We start from the raw sequence: 14,315 nt of genomic DNA, 5'->3' as shown, positions 1-14,315 counted from the left end.
TTTACTATTTTTATTAAATTCTTCCCTCCACTCTTTTTTTAATGGATAGCATATAGATTGCCATACGACATCTGTCTTAGATTTGGAGTTTTCTTCAGATTTTACCCTAAAAATCACAAAGACATCATTGTGCACGGTAAGCTATTTCATTCTGTTTTCACAAATCTCTCTAGTAGTGCAGTTGATTGGCAGGCTAATGAATTAATTACCAGGCTTGTGATAAATGAAAATGACTATTGTCTTTGACAGTCTGTCTTTGCCTTTGTTAGACTGTCAAACAAATCTGTTTTAATAGGTCAGTAAACATCAAAAAAGTTAGTTTAGTTCAGAAGAGAAAGTATTAGGAAACCACGTTTACATAATTTTTCTTTATAGATTCTTCATTATTACCTATATCATATAATTGACTGGGAGCACTCAACTTTATCTTCATAGACAGAAGTTAATGTCCTGCTCCTCCCAATAACTCTTAACACTCAATTTAGATGGAAGAAAGATGTTTATTTGGTGTAATATTTTATATTCTTTTGAGAAAAATAATGAAGATACTGATGGTTTACCTAGCTGTAAAGAATCAACGTGGTGTAACAAAGTATGCGCTTTAGAAAAGTTAGACAAACCTGGATTCACATTTGGTTCTTCCGCTTACTAGTTTCTTTGTTCAAGGTCCTTAGGTAGTCTAACCTCAGACTAATCAACTGCTTTAAGAAAAATGGTAATTATTCTTTCTGTCTTGAAGACTAGTTACATAGATGAGTGAGATAATATGTGAAAACACCTACAATGTAGCCAGAAATGTTAAAATATATTAATTTTTTCTGAAATAATTTCTAAATGTGTGTTAATACTAAGGTAACAAGGTATATTAATACTAAGGTACCTTTGCCAGGAGACTTAGAATGTTAATAAAATGTGAACCTTTACTTAAGGAAGTATGGCATTAATAGATGTTATTGATATAAATATTTATACTATTTTAAAATTTCATTATATAGTTTTAACAATACTAATTATATCTTCAAAATTAAAATTTATATTGAAAACTGTACCAGCAGAAACTGTGTGAAACAGATTGTAGTCATCTTAACTTTGACTCTTCACCCTGATTCTTTTAAGTACTTTGCTCAAATTGACATACAAAAGCTTATATGATTTCTTTAAAATGTTTTCAGTTCATTTTGAGCCAATAATTATTCTATATCCAGTTGAGTTTAACAGTGTTTTTTGATGTTTGAGGAAGTCTGAAAAGAAAAATTTCATTCTTTCCCAGATTTTATAATTCTGCTTTTTAGTAACTGATTTGGTGATTTGGTCAATTGAAATTACAGGCTAAAGTCTTTAACTCCTAGCCTTACTCCATGTTTTCATATTAATAATCCTTGAGAGTTAAAAAAAGACCTCTGTTTTTAAAATTTTATTTTATTGAAGTATAGTTGTTTTACAACATTGTGTTAATTTCTGCTGAACAGCAGAGTGATTCAGTTATACATATATATACTTTTTCATGTTCTTTTCCATTATGGTTTATTACAAGATATTGAATATAATTTCCTGTGCTATACAGTAGGACATTATTGTTTATCTGTTCTACATATAATAGTTTGTATCTGCTAATCCCAACCTCCCAGTCCATTTCTCCTCCTCCCCCTCCAACCCGCAACCACAAGTCTGTTCTCTATGTCTCTATGTCTGGGTCTGTTTCTGTTTTGTAGGTAAGTTCATTTGTGTCATATTTTAGATTCCCCATATAAGTGATATCATATGGTATTTGTCTTTGACTTACTTCACTTAGTATGGTAATCTCTAGATCCATCCATGTTGCTGCAAATGGCATTATCTTATTCTTTTTTCTGGCTAAGGAGTATTCCATTATATATATGTACCTTATCTTCTTTATCCATTCATCTGTCAGTGGACATTTAGGCTGCTTCCATGTCTTGGCTATTGTGAATAGTGCTGCTGTGAACATAGGGGTGTATGTATCTTTTTGAATTATAGTTTTGTCCGGATATATGCCCAGGAATGGGATTGCTGGATCATATGGTAGCTCTATTTTTAGTTTTTTGAGGAATGTCCATACTGTTTTCCACAGTGGCTGCACCAGTTTACATTCCCACCAACAATGTAGGAGGGTTCCCTTTTCTCCACACCCTTTCCCACATTTGTTATTTGTAGATTTTTTAATGATGACCGTTAATGATGATTTTTTAATGATGACCATTTTTTAATGATGACTGGTGTGAGGTGGTACCTCATTATAGTTTTGATTTGCATTCCTCTGATAATTAGTGATGTTGAGCATCTTTTCATGTGCCTGTTGGTCATCTGCAGAAATGTCTATTTAGGTCCTCTGCCCACTTTTCAATTGGGTTGTTTGGTTTTTGTTGTTGAGTTGTATGCGCTGTTTGTATATTTTGAAACTTAACCCACTGTTTGTTGCAACGTTTGCAAATATTTTCTCCCAGTCCGTAGGTTGTCTTTTCTTCATTGCTGCGCATGGGCTTTCTCTAGTTGTGGTGAGTGGGGCTACTCTCGGTTGCAGTGTGTGGGCTTCTCGGTGCAGTGGCTTCTCTTGTTGCAGAGTGCAAACTCTAGGCACATGGGCTTCAGTAGTTGTGGCACGTGGGCTCAGTAATTGTGGCATGTGGGCTCTGGAGCACAGGCTCAGTAGTTGTGGCACACGGGCTTAGTTGCTTTGCAGCATGTGGGATCTTCCTGGACCAGGGCTCAAACCCATGTCCCCTGCATTGGCAGGCAGATTCTTAACCACTGCACCACCAGGGAAGCCCCTTCATTTTATTTATGGTTTCCACTGCTGTGCAGAAACTTATGAATTTGATTAGGTTCCATTTGGGGTTTGTTTTTGTTTTTTGTTTTTTGGTTTTATTTCTATTGCCTTGGGAGACTGACCTAGGAAAACATTGGTACAATTTATGTGAGAGACTGTTTTGCCTATGTTCTCTTCTAGTTTTATGGTGTCATGTCTTATGTTTAAGTCTTTAAGCCATTTTGAGTTTCTTTTTGTGTATGGTGTGAGAGTATGTTCTAACTTCAATGATTTACATGTGGCTGTCCCACTTTACATGAGGGTTTACATTGATTTACATGAGACTGTCTAAAAAAGACCTCTTGATTAATGAGGATCGATCTATAAGGGAATTCTTTGAAATTACTTGTCATATTACCAGTTAATTAAATATTAACTGTTTTTTAATTAACCAGTTCATTAAATATTATTACTATTAAATATTATTTCAAATCTACTTGCAATGACCTCCACACAAATCAAAGTAGAGCAAATATAAAACTGGTGAAGATCTCAAAAACTGTGTTTTATTTTGCATATTTTTGAACTTTATATAGATGAGTTTATGGAGTTTCATTGAAATCTTTTTTATTTTCTGGTTATTGGTTGGGGTTCTTAGTTTCAGAAAACAGAATCCAAATCAGGTTGTTTAAGCAGAAAGGGATTTATTAAAGAGAATAAGATTTCCAGACACATTAGTAGAGCTAAAGGAACAGGCTACATTTTGAACTTACAGAAACAACTTCTAGAACCACACCTTAGAACTGTCCTGCTACAAAAGCTGTCTTCACCACTGCAGGCCCTGTTAGCCCGATGCCTCTGGCCCTCTCAGTAACTGGCAGCCACCACTGACAGCCCCAGATGAATAAAACCCTCACTACCATCCTGTTCCTGTCCCCCCACCCAACTCATGCTGTCCAGTTCCTCTTTATAAATCTTCATTTAACATCTCTGCTTAGCTGAACACAGGTCATGTTGTACCCTAGTTACAGGAAATCTTGGAAAGTAGTTTTAGCTACAGTAGTGTTATGACGGAGAAAGGGTTTCATAACACGTATACTGTTCCCCCGCTACCTGAAAGTAGAGCGTTCCTGTGAAACCTTTAGTCAGCTGAAATGGCGTAAAGCGAAGAAGCAGTTACCTTAGGACACATGCTAACGATGCATAACATAAATTGAGATAAAGTGTAGACACAGTTCAAAGCTCTGGTGGCTCGATGCTGAGATGCTGAATGTAATTCCTGGGGAAGGAGTATGGCAGTGCTACTCTTGTGGCTGGGGGCGTGCTGCAAAACAGACTGAATGCTACTTTTGCTTTTTGCCTTTTTTCGTAAAAGCAAAAAGCCTCTTCAAATTTTTTTCTGTTAGGAAGAACAGGTATTAATGTAAGTCTTTTGTAAAAGCAACATGGTGTAAAGTGAGCTTTTAAAAAGCAGGAAATACCTATATGTAGAATTATTTCTGTCTCCTGTTATTTGGGATAGAGTACAAGAAGAAGCTTTATGTTGAAAGAAATTGTATTTATCCTTTGATGATCTTAGTTTCATTCTGTATACTTAGAAGAGTAAAATAGAGACAAGAAAAAAACCTGGTAAAGTCTGTTTAATCCAAAAATTGTACTCAGAATGTTTGTGTTGCAAAATAATGTATCAAATAGGTGCTGCTGCATTTGTCCTTTTACAGCCAGAGTTCCATATCTATGAAGAACCTTTTAGAATTACATTTTTATTCCCAGCTTGCCTGAATGGTTTTAGTATAAAAGTCTGGAAATGAGGCTGGGCTGGAGTTTGAGAGGAAAGTGGCAGGAGATTGGAATGGACTAGTATGTGTCTGATCACTGCTGAATAAGATAGTTCTATAACTTACCTTGAGAGGAATATATAGTTTCAAATCATATTTGTTAGCTGCATGCCAGGTATTGAAGATATACATTTTAGTAATTTACATATATGCTAGCTCTTCTGATATTATTCTGTCAAATAGTCAATATAAATTATCTTCCAGTGGCAATAGTGATAATATCTAACAGTCATTCAACATTTGTATGCCAGGCAATGTGCTAATCACTTTAAAAGCATTATTTCATTTAGTTCTCATAATAACTAGTTGAAGTGGATACTAATATACCTATTTTATGCGTGAAGAAAAAGATAAATCACTATAATGTTTTGTGAAATATCCTTACTCTTTCCTGATCCACAGAAACCTTCTTAATGGGATTGTACAAACTATTAAAGGAACATTGAGAAATCTTATGAAAATGAGTTCTTCCAGGTTTGAAAGAAAGGAGCTTGCGTGTTCCATATTTGAAACAGATTTGAAAAATCTTATTCCCGACCAATAGCCTAGCAGTTTTTGGGAGAAAGAGGAAAAGAGAATGTGTATGATCACAGCACGCTCTTCCTCAGGGATAGGATTGACAGATTTAAATGATAAAATACGTCCCATATCCCATCCTCTTTGTGGCAGGGAAAAATTAGATCTTTGAAAATTTTTTCTTTACCCTCTCAGAATAAGCTTATAGTTGTTTGATTAATCACCTGTATTTCTTTTTTTAAAATAAATTTATTTATTTTATTTATTTATTGGCTTTGTTGGGTCTTCGTTGCTGCACACAGGCTTTCTCTAGTAGCTGAGAGCGGGAGCTACTCTTCATTGTGGTGCGCAGGCTCCTCATTGTAGTGGCTTCTCTTGTTGCGGAGCACGGGCTCTAGGCGCGTGGGATTCAGTAGTTGCGTCACACAGGCTCAATAGTTTTGGCTCACAGGCTCTAGAGCACAGGCTCAATAGTTGTGGTGCATGGGCTTAGTTGCTCTGTGGCATGTGGAATCTTCCCAGAGCAGGGCTCGAACCCGTGTCCCCTGCATTGGCAGGCGGATTCCCAACCACTGCGCCACCAGGGAAGTCCAATCACCTATGTTTCTTAAAACCTTCCTTTCCTTCCCAGGATATTTACTCTAACATGAGCCCGACGTAAGTGTTCATGGCCTAATGCTTTTATTACATTTCCATTATTTGTGACTACCAACCATCCACTCATATCTGCTCCAGCTACCTTTTGCTCTTTTGAGGTAGTGCCAGCTCTTTACACTCTTCCCTTACCAACCATCTGAAGCTATTATGCAAGCCTAGTCTCTACAGCTACTGTTTAGATTATTTGCCTGGTTACTTGGGAATTACCCATTTCAAAGATATTCAGAGGATGAGTGCCTAATTGGGACTTTGTTTCTCCATTACATAATCAGAAGAATTAATGGAAATATGGGAAATAAAAAACAGTGCCTGGTAAAGAGATAGAGAAAGTTACTTTGGGGAGGAAGAGGTGTTGCTTTCTTAGAGTGAAGAAGAAGGTATCTAGTTTTGTACTGCTAAGTACAAACCTTCAAATACATTAAATGCTTTCTTTCTTGTGCTTGAAATTTGAATGCATAGCTAAAAAGTAAGATGGATAATTTCTCTGAGTAGCTAAGCCCATTTTAAATATATGCATAACCATTTATTTCTTAATGAGATTCTAAATTTGTGGCCTAATTAAAATATTGGAGGAAATTGGATTTTTCAAACTATCAAGATTCTTAGAACACCCCCTTTGCATTCAATTTCGATCGCATGTGTGCTATAGACTGATAGTGCTTTTAGATGGCTTCTCAAGTTTCTTAGAGCTTTTAATGGAAAAATATCTTTTCTTTGCAGTCTCCCCCACCAGCATACATACAGACACACGCACGTACACACATCACAGAAGAAATTTGATAGCTTTTCTAATTTAATGTTAGCAAATTTTATGTTTTGGGGAATTTACCATGATGTGATACTTATATGTAAATGTTTGAGTCTTGGTTGTCTATAATGGTTGAAGGATAATTTTCCACTGAATACTAGTAACATACAGATAGCAATTTTCTGAACATTTTTTACTGTATCATATGATATCTACAGTTAAGGTCAAATCACCTTTGCTTTTATGATGAGATGCGAAGCTTTAGTTAGCAACGGACTTTCTATCGTATTAGCCTGTCTAACCTTGCAGTAAATGAACAATAAAGTTCATTATTTTTATGGACAGTTTATAGGTGTTCAAAAGCAAATGATTTAAGGCTATACAATTTAGAACCAATGTGTTTTATCTTGTGAGTTATGGTTTATTTCTTAATGTCATTTATGTAAGTGTGTGGTGTTCTCTTACTCTGTGTTCCAGCAGCATTTATATTGGCATCTGTCTGTATAAGCTCTTTAAAGATATAGACAAGCATCCTTTTTCATAATCCTAGGTATACATTAAATGACTTCTCATACTTCGTTTTATATAAAAATGAGTTGTGTACCTTAAGAATGAAAATATTTAAGATGGTTTTATCAGTTACATGCTCGCATACGTAATGTCTTTGACATGTAAAGATTTTTTATTTGATGCATCATCTCTTAAAGCAACCATTTGTATATCTTAATTTCAACATTATATTTTCTTTATTTTATTCTACCTCTCTATTAGTGCACACTAGACTAATGACTATACAGCAATGTTCAGTTTGTATAAACTTTCCTTAATATGATTTTAAGCCTCATTTAACAAATATTATTTTTTCTAACAATTTTTCTTTTACTGCAGTTGTTAAGGTAAAGATGAACCAGTAGATTAAATCAAAAACATCAGACTTTTTCAGTATTTATATTTAAAGACCTCTTACAATAAAGTCTTTTATTTTGGATTTTATCAAAGTGCATAAATACGATTTCAGTGGCATTTCAGAGCTATTTAGTTTTTATCATAACTTTTAAAATCTTCATAGTAATGTAAAATTTTATATTGTTATTTCAGTTTGTTAAACAAATATTAGATGCTGACTATGTGCCAGATACTTGTCTGAAATCTGCGAGCACAAAATGAAAATAAAACCTATCCTCTGTCCTGAAAAGGTACTTAAGTGAGAGGAGACAGGTACTGACATTTTACTATGAGTAATAAAGATAGGAATGTAGAGTTATAAACAGGGCGGTCTGGGATTGGGAGCACAGAAATGAGGTATTTTTCTGGTGGAAAACTTACAGTTGGTAATCAGATTTTACAAGCAAGATTTCATGACGAAGAAAAAAAAAACTTTGCCCCTTTCAAAAAAAAAGATTTGTATTTTAAACAAGGAAGTCTGTTCAGTTTCCAAGGATGAAGAGATTGACAGAAAAGCTAAAGTACGGTAGCCATGTAATAGGTTCACTTTGGGATAATTTCTAGTCACTTATTTTTTAAATCACTAGTCTTTTCATCTGTATTCTTTCTGTTGTTAAGGTTGCCAGTAAATATTTTCATTTTATATAAATATGTATTTTAGTTCTAGAATTTCTGTTTTGATTTTTTGTTATTTTTCAACTTTTTAACCACTTTGGTCTATCTTTTTACCTAAATTCATTAACATATTTATAATAATTTTTAAGATCTATTTGCTAATTCTATGAGCCACCTGCGATTCTAATTCTATTGCTTTTTTTCTTTTGACTATGGGTCACATTTTCCTCTTCTCATATTTCATAACTTTATATTTTATGCTAGACATTGTGTAAAAGATAGTACAGACTTACATATGTTTTCTCCTAGAAGGACCTCTACTTACCTCTGTATCTGGTAGCTAAGATGGGGGCCTGATCCCTTTTATCTAATCTGGATTTGAGCTTGATCAGGGCTGGATACACTGCAGTTAATTTACAATGACTTGAGTTTAAGATTAGGCCTCTCCCTCCTGCCATCTTCCTGGAAAGACTATCAAAATAAAGCTGAGTTTAGGGCAGAAAACAGAGTCAGGCTATTTATAAGGTTTGGGAGATCTGGTTTACAGATGGTCTCTCCATGCAGAGCAAGGGATTAGAAAGGAGAGGGAAGGTCCTGATCTGGGTTTGGCATGGTTCATGACCTAGTTGAGAATCGGTAGTGCCAACTAAAAATTGTCACTTGCCTTCTGCCTCTGCAGGGTCAGTAGCCACTGCAGTTGCTGACCTTCAGCGTACCCTGAAAGGAGTTCAGGGTGGAGATTAGGAATGAGGCACCCTGTGCTCTGGGAAAAACTGGCAGAACAGGCCTTCAGATAGTTAGATATTTTGAGGAGATTTTATGAGCCCGATTTCTTGGCATCCTCTCATATCTAGAAAAGCACTAAAATCATTAACGGAGACATCTGCTCCATGTGACTAGCAGCAACTTTCTCGTGACTAGCAGCAACCCTCTGCGCAAATGTGTCCTTGACTGCACGTACCTCCTTCACTAAAATTATGTATAATATTGACACCTCTCACCCCCCTCCAACCAGTATCTTCAGAGCAGTTCCTCAGAGCTGTCTGAGACGCCATCTCCCAGGCTATGGTCCTTATTTTCCCCATGTAAAACTTAACTCACAACTCTCACGTTTGTGCTTTTTTTTTCCCGTTGACCGTAGACACAATGAACAGTGGGTTTCAGAGTGAGTTTTAATAATAAGCAGTGTAGATGAGCCATCAGCTTTTGAAAAGAGGGTATTTACTCTCAAAATTAGTTGAAGAGTTTATTGTTCACATAAATGCGTTTTCTTGAGGTGTCTGAAACAAACCACCTCATCTTCCTGGGCAAGCATTTGTGGAATAGCAGAGAGCTGAATAGGAACACCACGCTAATGGTGACAATGAACTGTGTGGTTGCTGACGATTTTGGCTTTGAGATCTAAGCACTGCAAGAAAATCTCTCTCTTCCGGCTTTGTAGTACAAGCACCAGCTTCATCTGCCTCATTAGTTTGCAGAGAGGACTAGCCATGCCTTTCAGGATTCTCCAAATTCCAGTGAACCATACTAGCTCAGACCCAGCGGTTAAAAATTGGTTGGGTTTTCCTTATCCCAGCAGGGTTCCTGTGCCTGTGGCATTGTTGCTACTTTGCCTACTCATTGCCCCAGCATTGGATAGATGCTGTCAGGTGAAAGCAACTGTTTCTGTCTGCTCAACTAGGAATGTCTCATCCCTCTCTGGAAGTAGTTTACTTAGCCTGATTTGCGTCCAAAGCTCTTTGATGGTTTTAATGAAAAATATAATGTTTAGTTTACCCAGTGGTTGTTGTTGTTGTTACATCAGAATGAGGAGAGGGTCTTTTGCAAACCTCTATATCCTAATAGAAACAGAAGTCCCTGAATGCATTGTATTAAAAGCTCAATCTGGGGGCTTTGTTGGCTGCGCAGTGGTTAAGAATTTGCTTGCCAATGCAGAGGACACAGGTTTGAGCCCTGGTCTGGGAAGATCCCACATGCTGCAGAGCAACTAAGCCCGTGCGCCACAACTATTGAGCCTGTGCTCTAGAGCCCGTGAGCCACAACTGTTGAGCCTGTGTGCTGCAACTACTGAAGCCCACACGCTTAGAGCCCAGCTCCGAAACAAGAGAAGCCACCACAATGAGAAGCCTGCACACCTCAGTGAAGAGTAGCCCCCGCTCTCAGCAACTAGAGAAAGCCCATGTGCAGCAACAAAGACCCCACGCAGCCAATAAATTAATTAATTAATTTTAAAAAAAAGTCAAACTTTTATTAAAAGAAAATCTCAAGCTGGAAAACAAATCTAGCTCTGCATATTTATAATTTTTTTAAGTTAGGAAAAATAAATGAAAATAAACAAAAATTGGTGAACTGAAAATAAATTGTATGTTACTTCTCAATTCTCATTTTGTTTTTTTTTCCCCTTTTCTAGAAAAAATGATATACTTGATAAATGCTAGAAACAAATTTAAGAGGCACTGATATTTAGCTTTGGATAGAGTCAGAACAAGTCTTGAGTTACAGTTTTTTAAGGCTAATGCAGATATTATTGAAAGAAACTTTAAAATGTTTGCCATTCAAACTTTCGTGATTCTCAAGAAGTACTCATAGCACTCCTTGTTTCGTTTTACGTTTTAATTAAGCTTTAAACTTTTCTAATGGCTTAAGAAGAAATGTCAGAATGAGCGCATTTCTTTGCAGTTGTGTTCTTTAAGTCTTCTTTCAGAGCTTTTGAAAAATCTCTGACAGTTGAAGCCTACTCATTCTAAACTCATTCCTTGGTATTAAATCAGTTCTTAGTACTTTTGGATGTAAATTGACCTAATTTTGACCTTGTGAAGCTAATCAGCTAAAGAAACTAATTATTAAAGCACATCTGTGCTGCTTAGAAGTAGTAAGATTTGTCTTGAACTTGCATCATAGATTTTAGTGGGACATCTGGTATATATTTTAACAGGCTTCATTAAGTAAATTTTATGTCTTGAAGGGAGAGCATTTCTAATTACGAGATTCCACCTCTACAGTCAGTTTGAGGTTTATACTTAAATGAATGACCGTACAATCTAGAGCCTGATCCTGAAGTTTCTTCTGTCTTCTGAAACCTGAATCTTTGGGGTTAGGCTTAGATGGTGTTGAGAATACTTAAATCTCTTTATTCCCAGCAACTGGTTTTTGAGTAGTATTAAGTGTTGAGTTAATAAGACATTGGGAATATATATAGTGTTAAACCAGAACAAACAGCTCTTCTATTCATGGGGGAGATAGATATTAAAGTTCACTTTGTGGATATTAGATAATACCAAAGAATTACTGAGAATTTGGTGATGTGTGATAAAAACATTGTAGTTATATAAGGAAATGTTGATGTTTTTTAGAGGTGTAAACAAATAGGTAAGGGAGAAATGACAGGATGCCAGGCATTTGCTTCGTGATAGTTCAGCGAAGGCAGGGGTGGGGGGACAGAGAGAGAGTAGATGAAGCAAATGTGCCAGATACTCGCCACTGTTGAATATAGGTGATAGGTACTCAGAGGTTCTGTAATTGTGTATCTGTTTGAAGTTTTTCATAGTCAGATCTTTTTAAAGAATCATACGAACGACAGGATTCTAAGAAACTCATAAGACTGATGAGGCACAGGTACGGTGCTAAGTTGTTTCTATAAAACTTAGCTATCTGCTGTAGCTTCCAAGGCTGAACACATGCTTACCCTATGGCTTAACCTTTTTACTCTTAGAAATGTGTTCTTATGTCCACCAAAAGACGCATACAAGAATGTCCATTGCAGCATTGCTCATTAGATCCCTAAACTAGAAGTAAGCCAGACATTCATCCATATTAGAATGGATAAATACATGCAGTATATTTATGGAGTAATATACATGAGTGGGAAAAAAAGGTGATCTTGACTATACACTGTGACATGGATGAATTTCATGAATAGAACGTTCATGAAAAAAGGGAAAAGCCAAATACAGAAAAGTTTCTGTCTTTAAATTTCTATTAAGAGCTAAACTAATATAATGGTGATAAACATCAGAATAGTAGTTACATTTGTGGGAAGACTTAATCATTGAAAGGGGAATAATAGAGGCACTGGGGTCTTGAGAGAGTGGTCTATATCTTGATCTCTGGGTAGTGGTTGAGTGTGTTCACTTTGTAAAAGTTCACTATGCTCTATCAGTGATTTCCTTGCTTTTATGTGTGTGTGTTATATATTTTATACTTGTATCCTTCAATAAAACATTTTTTAAATAAATGATTCTCAATTGGCTGAAAGAAATATCTCTATTTTTTTGCATGTATATGATATTTCAGTTAAAAAGTTCTTAAAGGGGGTGGAGTCAAGGAAGGGAGGGAATACAGGGATATGTGTATAAAAACAGATGATTGAACTTGGTGTACCGCCAAAAAAATTAAAAAAAATAAATAAAAAAAGTTCTTAAAGAACAGACCAACAAAGAACACCCAGTGGTCAGAAGCTTGGTGAGTAAAAGGAGCTGAAAGAAGCCCAGCATGGCTGGAACACGTAGACCAGTGTTGAAGGAGGGTGGCAAGCCATCCAGATAATTTAACGCCTGTGCTGTTTGCTCTTTTCCTTAGACCAGTGGGAAATAATTGAAGTTTTTTAAAGAGAGCAATGTTACCTGAAGGGCACTTGAGAAAGATCGAATATGGAGAACAATTAGGAGACCAGAGTGGATATGAGGGGCATATGGGTCAGCTATTACAGTACCTCAAGCGAGAAACAGCAGAACTTGCACAAAGTTAGTTTTAGTGGAGATGGTGAAAAGTGGGTGTATTTGAGACCTATGTAGAAGGTAGAATTACCAGCACTTGAGGATGGATTAGATAATGAGGGATGAAGGAAAGAGGTCACAGTGACGACTCCAAGGTTTCTTGCTTGTACAGTTTGAAGAGTGATGGTACTATTTTGTAAGATAAACATGGAAGAAGAGCATGTTTAGAGGTGAGGATAAGCTCGTTTATTAGTATGTTGAATTTGAAATGCCTTTGAGATATGCAAGTAGTAATTTCCCATGGAAATTAGAATACTCTTCTGTGGTCTGTCTTGTCAAGTCAGACTTGTGACATATTCCATCCAGATATGATATATGACAGTAGAATCAAAGAAATGGAATCATAATATCGCTCTTGAACTAGGATGTATTTTCTTACCTGTGCTACTTCTTGAGGTTAATAAACTGTAAAAGTTTTCTTCTGTCTCTCTCTCTTTTTTTGGTAAGCAAATCCAAAGGAGAGTAGCATCATGTGCAAATAGAACTTAATCCAAATCAACTATTCAGGTAGAAATAAAAGTGTCCACGAGAGAAATAATGGTCTAATTAGTGCAGATGATACTACCCTCCATTTTACTTAATGAATATGTGCCCCCAAAGGAGCCTGAGGTGGGAAACACATCTGCTATTTCTTCAGTTATTTTGAGCTTCCAGATATTTTTGTAGAATGAGCATTTCGTTGTACTGCATGTGATTCTTACCTCTAAAGGTATATGCAGTAGTCACCCTTATGCACAGGGGACATGTTCCAAGACCCTCAGTGCATGCCTGAAATCAAGGATAGTACCATACTCTGTAATGTGCACTGTGTTTTTTCCTATATATTACATACCTGTGATAAAGTTTAATTTATAATTAGACACAGTAAGAGAATGTTCAAATTGCCAGCATCACTACTCTTGTACTTTGCGGCAGTTACTAAATACAGTAAGGTGTATTCAGCAATCGATCTCATAACGGAGTTGGCTGCTGAAGTGATTAACAGGTAGGTATGTAGGGTAAACAGCAAGGATACTGTGGACAGAGGGCTGATTCTCAGCCTGAGCGGGATGGAGCAGGAGGACGTGAGGTTTTGTCACACTACTCAGAAGGTTGTGGAGTTTAAAACTTACTGCTTATTTCTGGAAGTTTCCATTTAATATTTTCATGGGTAACTGATACCGAAGAAAGTGAAACTGTAGATAAGTGGCGACTACTCTATTTTTAATATATGACACACTGCAAGTCATCTACTTCATCTGGAGCCCAACCAAAGAAATGGTGATTTGTGCCATTGCCAGAAGAACTGGTTGTATTGAACATATTGAGGGATGGTTTATATTTCACTCTCCAGTACAAAACCTTAAGGGGTTTTCCTGAGTAATTTTGGTTATCTTAGATTTTTCCATTATGTGACTTATCCTCTATATAATATATGACTGTACTGTAAAAGGATGCTTTGTCTCATATGTAAA

The 14,315-nt window shown here is 36.3% G+C and overlaps 1 protein-coding gene across 7 annotated transcripts in view; it reads left to right on the top strand.

The window, feature by feature from the left end:
* Positions 1–14,315, top strand: part of PRMT3 (protein arginine methyltransferase 3) — a 134,286-nt gene that overhangs the window by 88,364 nt on the left and 31,607 nt on the right. For all 7 annotated transcript variants that reach the window (XR_009055540.1, XM_057749758.1, XM_057749754.1 and 4 more), the window contains one exon: positions 50–136. Coding sequence is in view for 6 of the 7 variants with exons in the window: in XM_057749758.1 (XP_057605741.1) it covers positions 50–136 (87 nt within the window). In the remaining variant the exon portion in view is untranslated. The remainder of the gene's footprint in view (positions 1–49; positions 137–14,315) is intronic.

Source organism: Hippopotamus amphibius, chromosome 9 (genome assembly GCF_030028045.1).
Source record: "Hippopotamus amphibius kiboko isolate mHipAmp2 chromosome 9, mHipAmp2.hap2, whole genome shotgun sequence".
Lineage (NCBI taxonomy): Eukaryota > Metazoa > Chordata > Mammalia > Artiodactyla > Hippopotamidae > Hippopotamus > Hippopotamus amphibius.
Note: the sequence above shows the minus strand (reverse complement) of the source record. Positions and strands in the feature narration are given on the sequence as shown.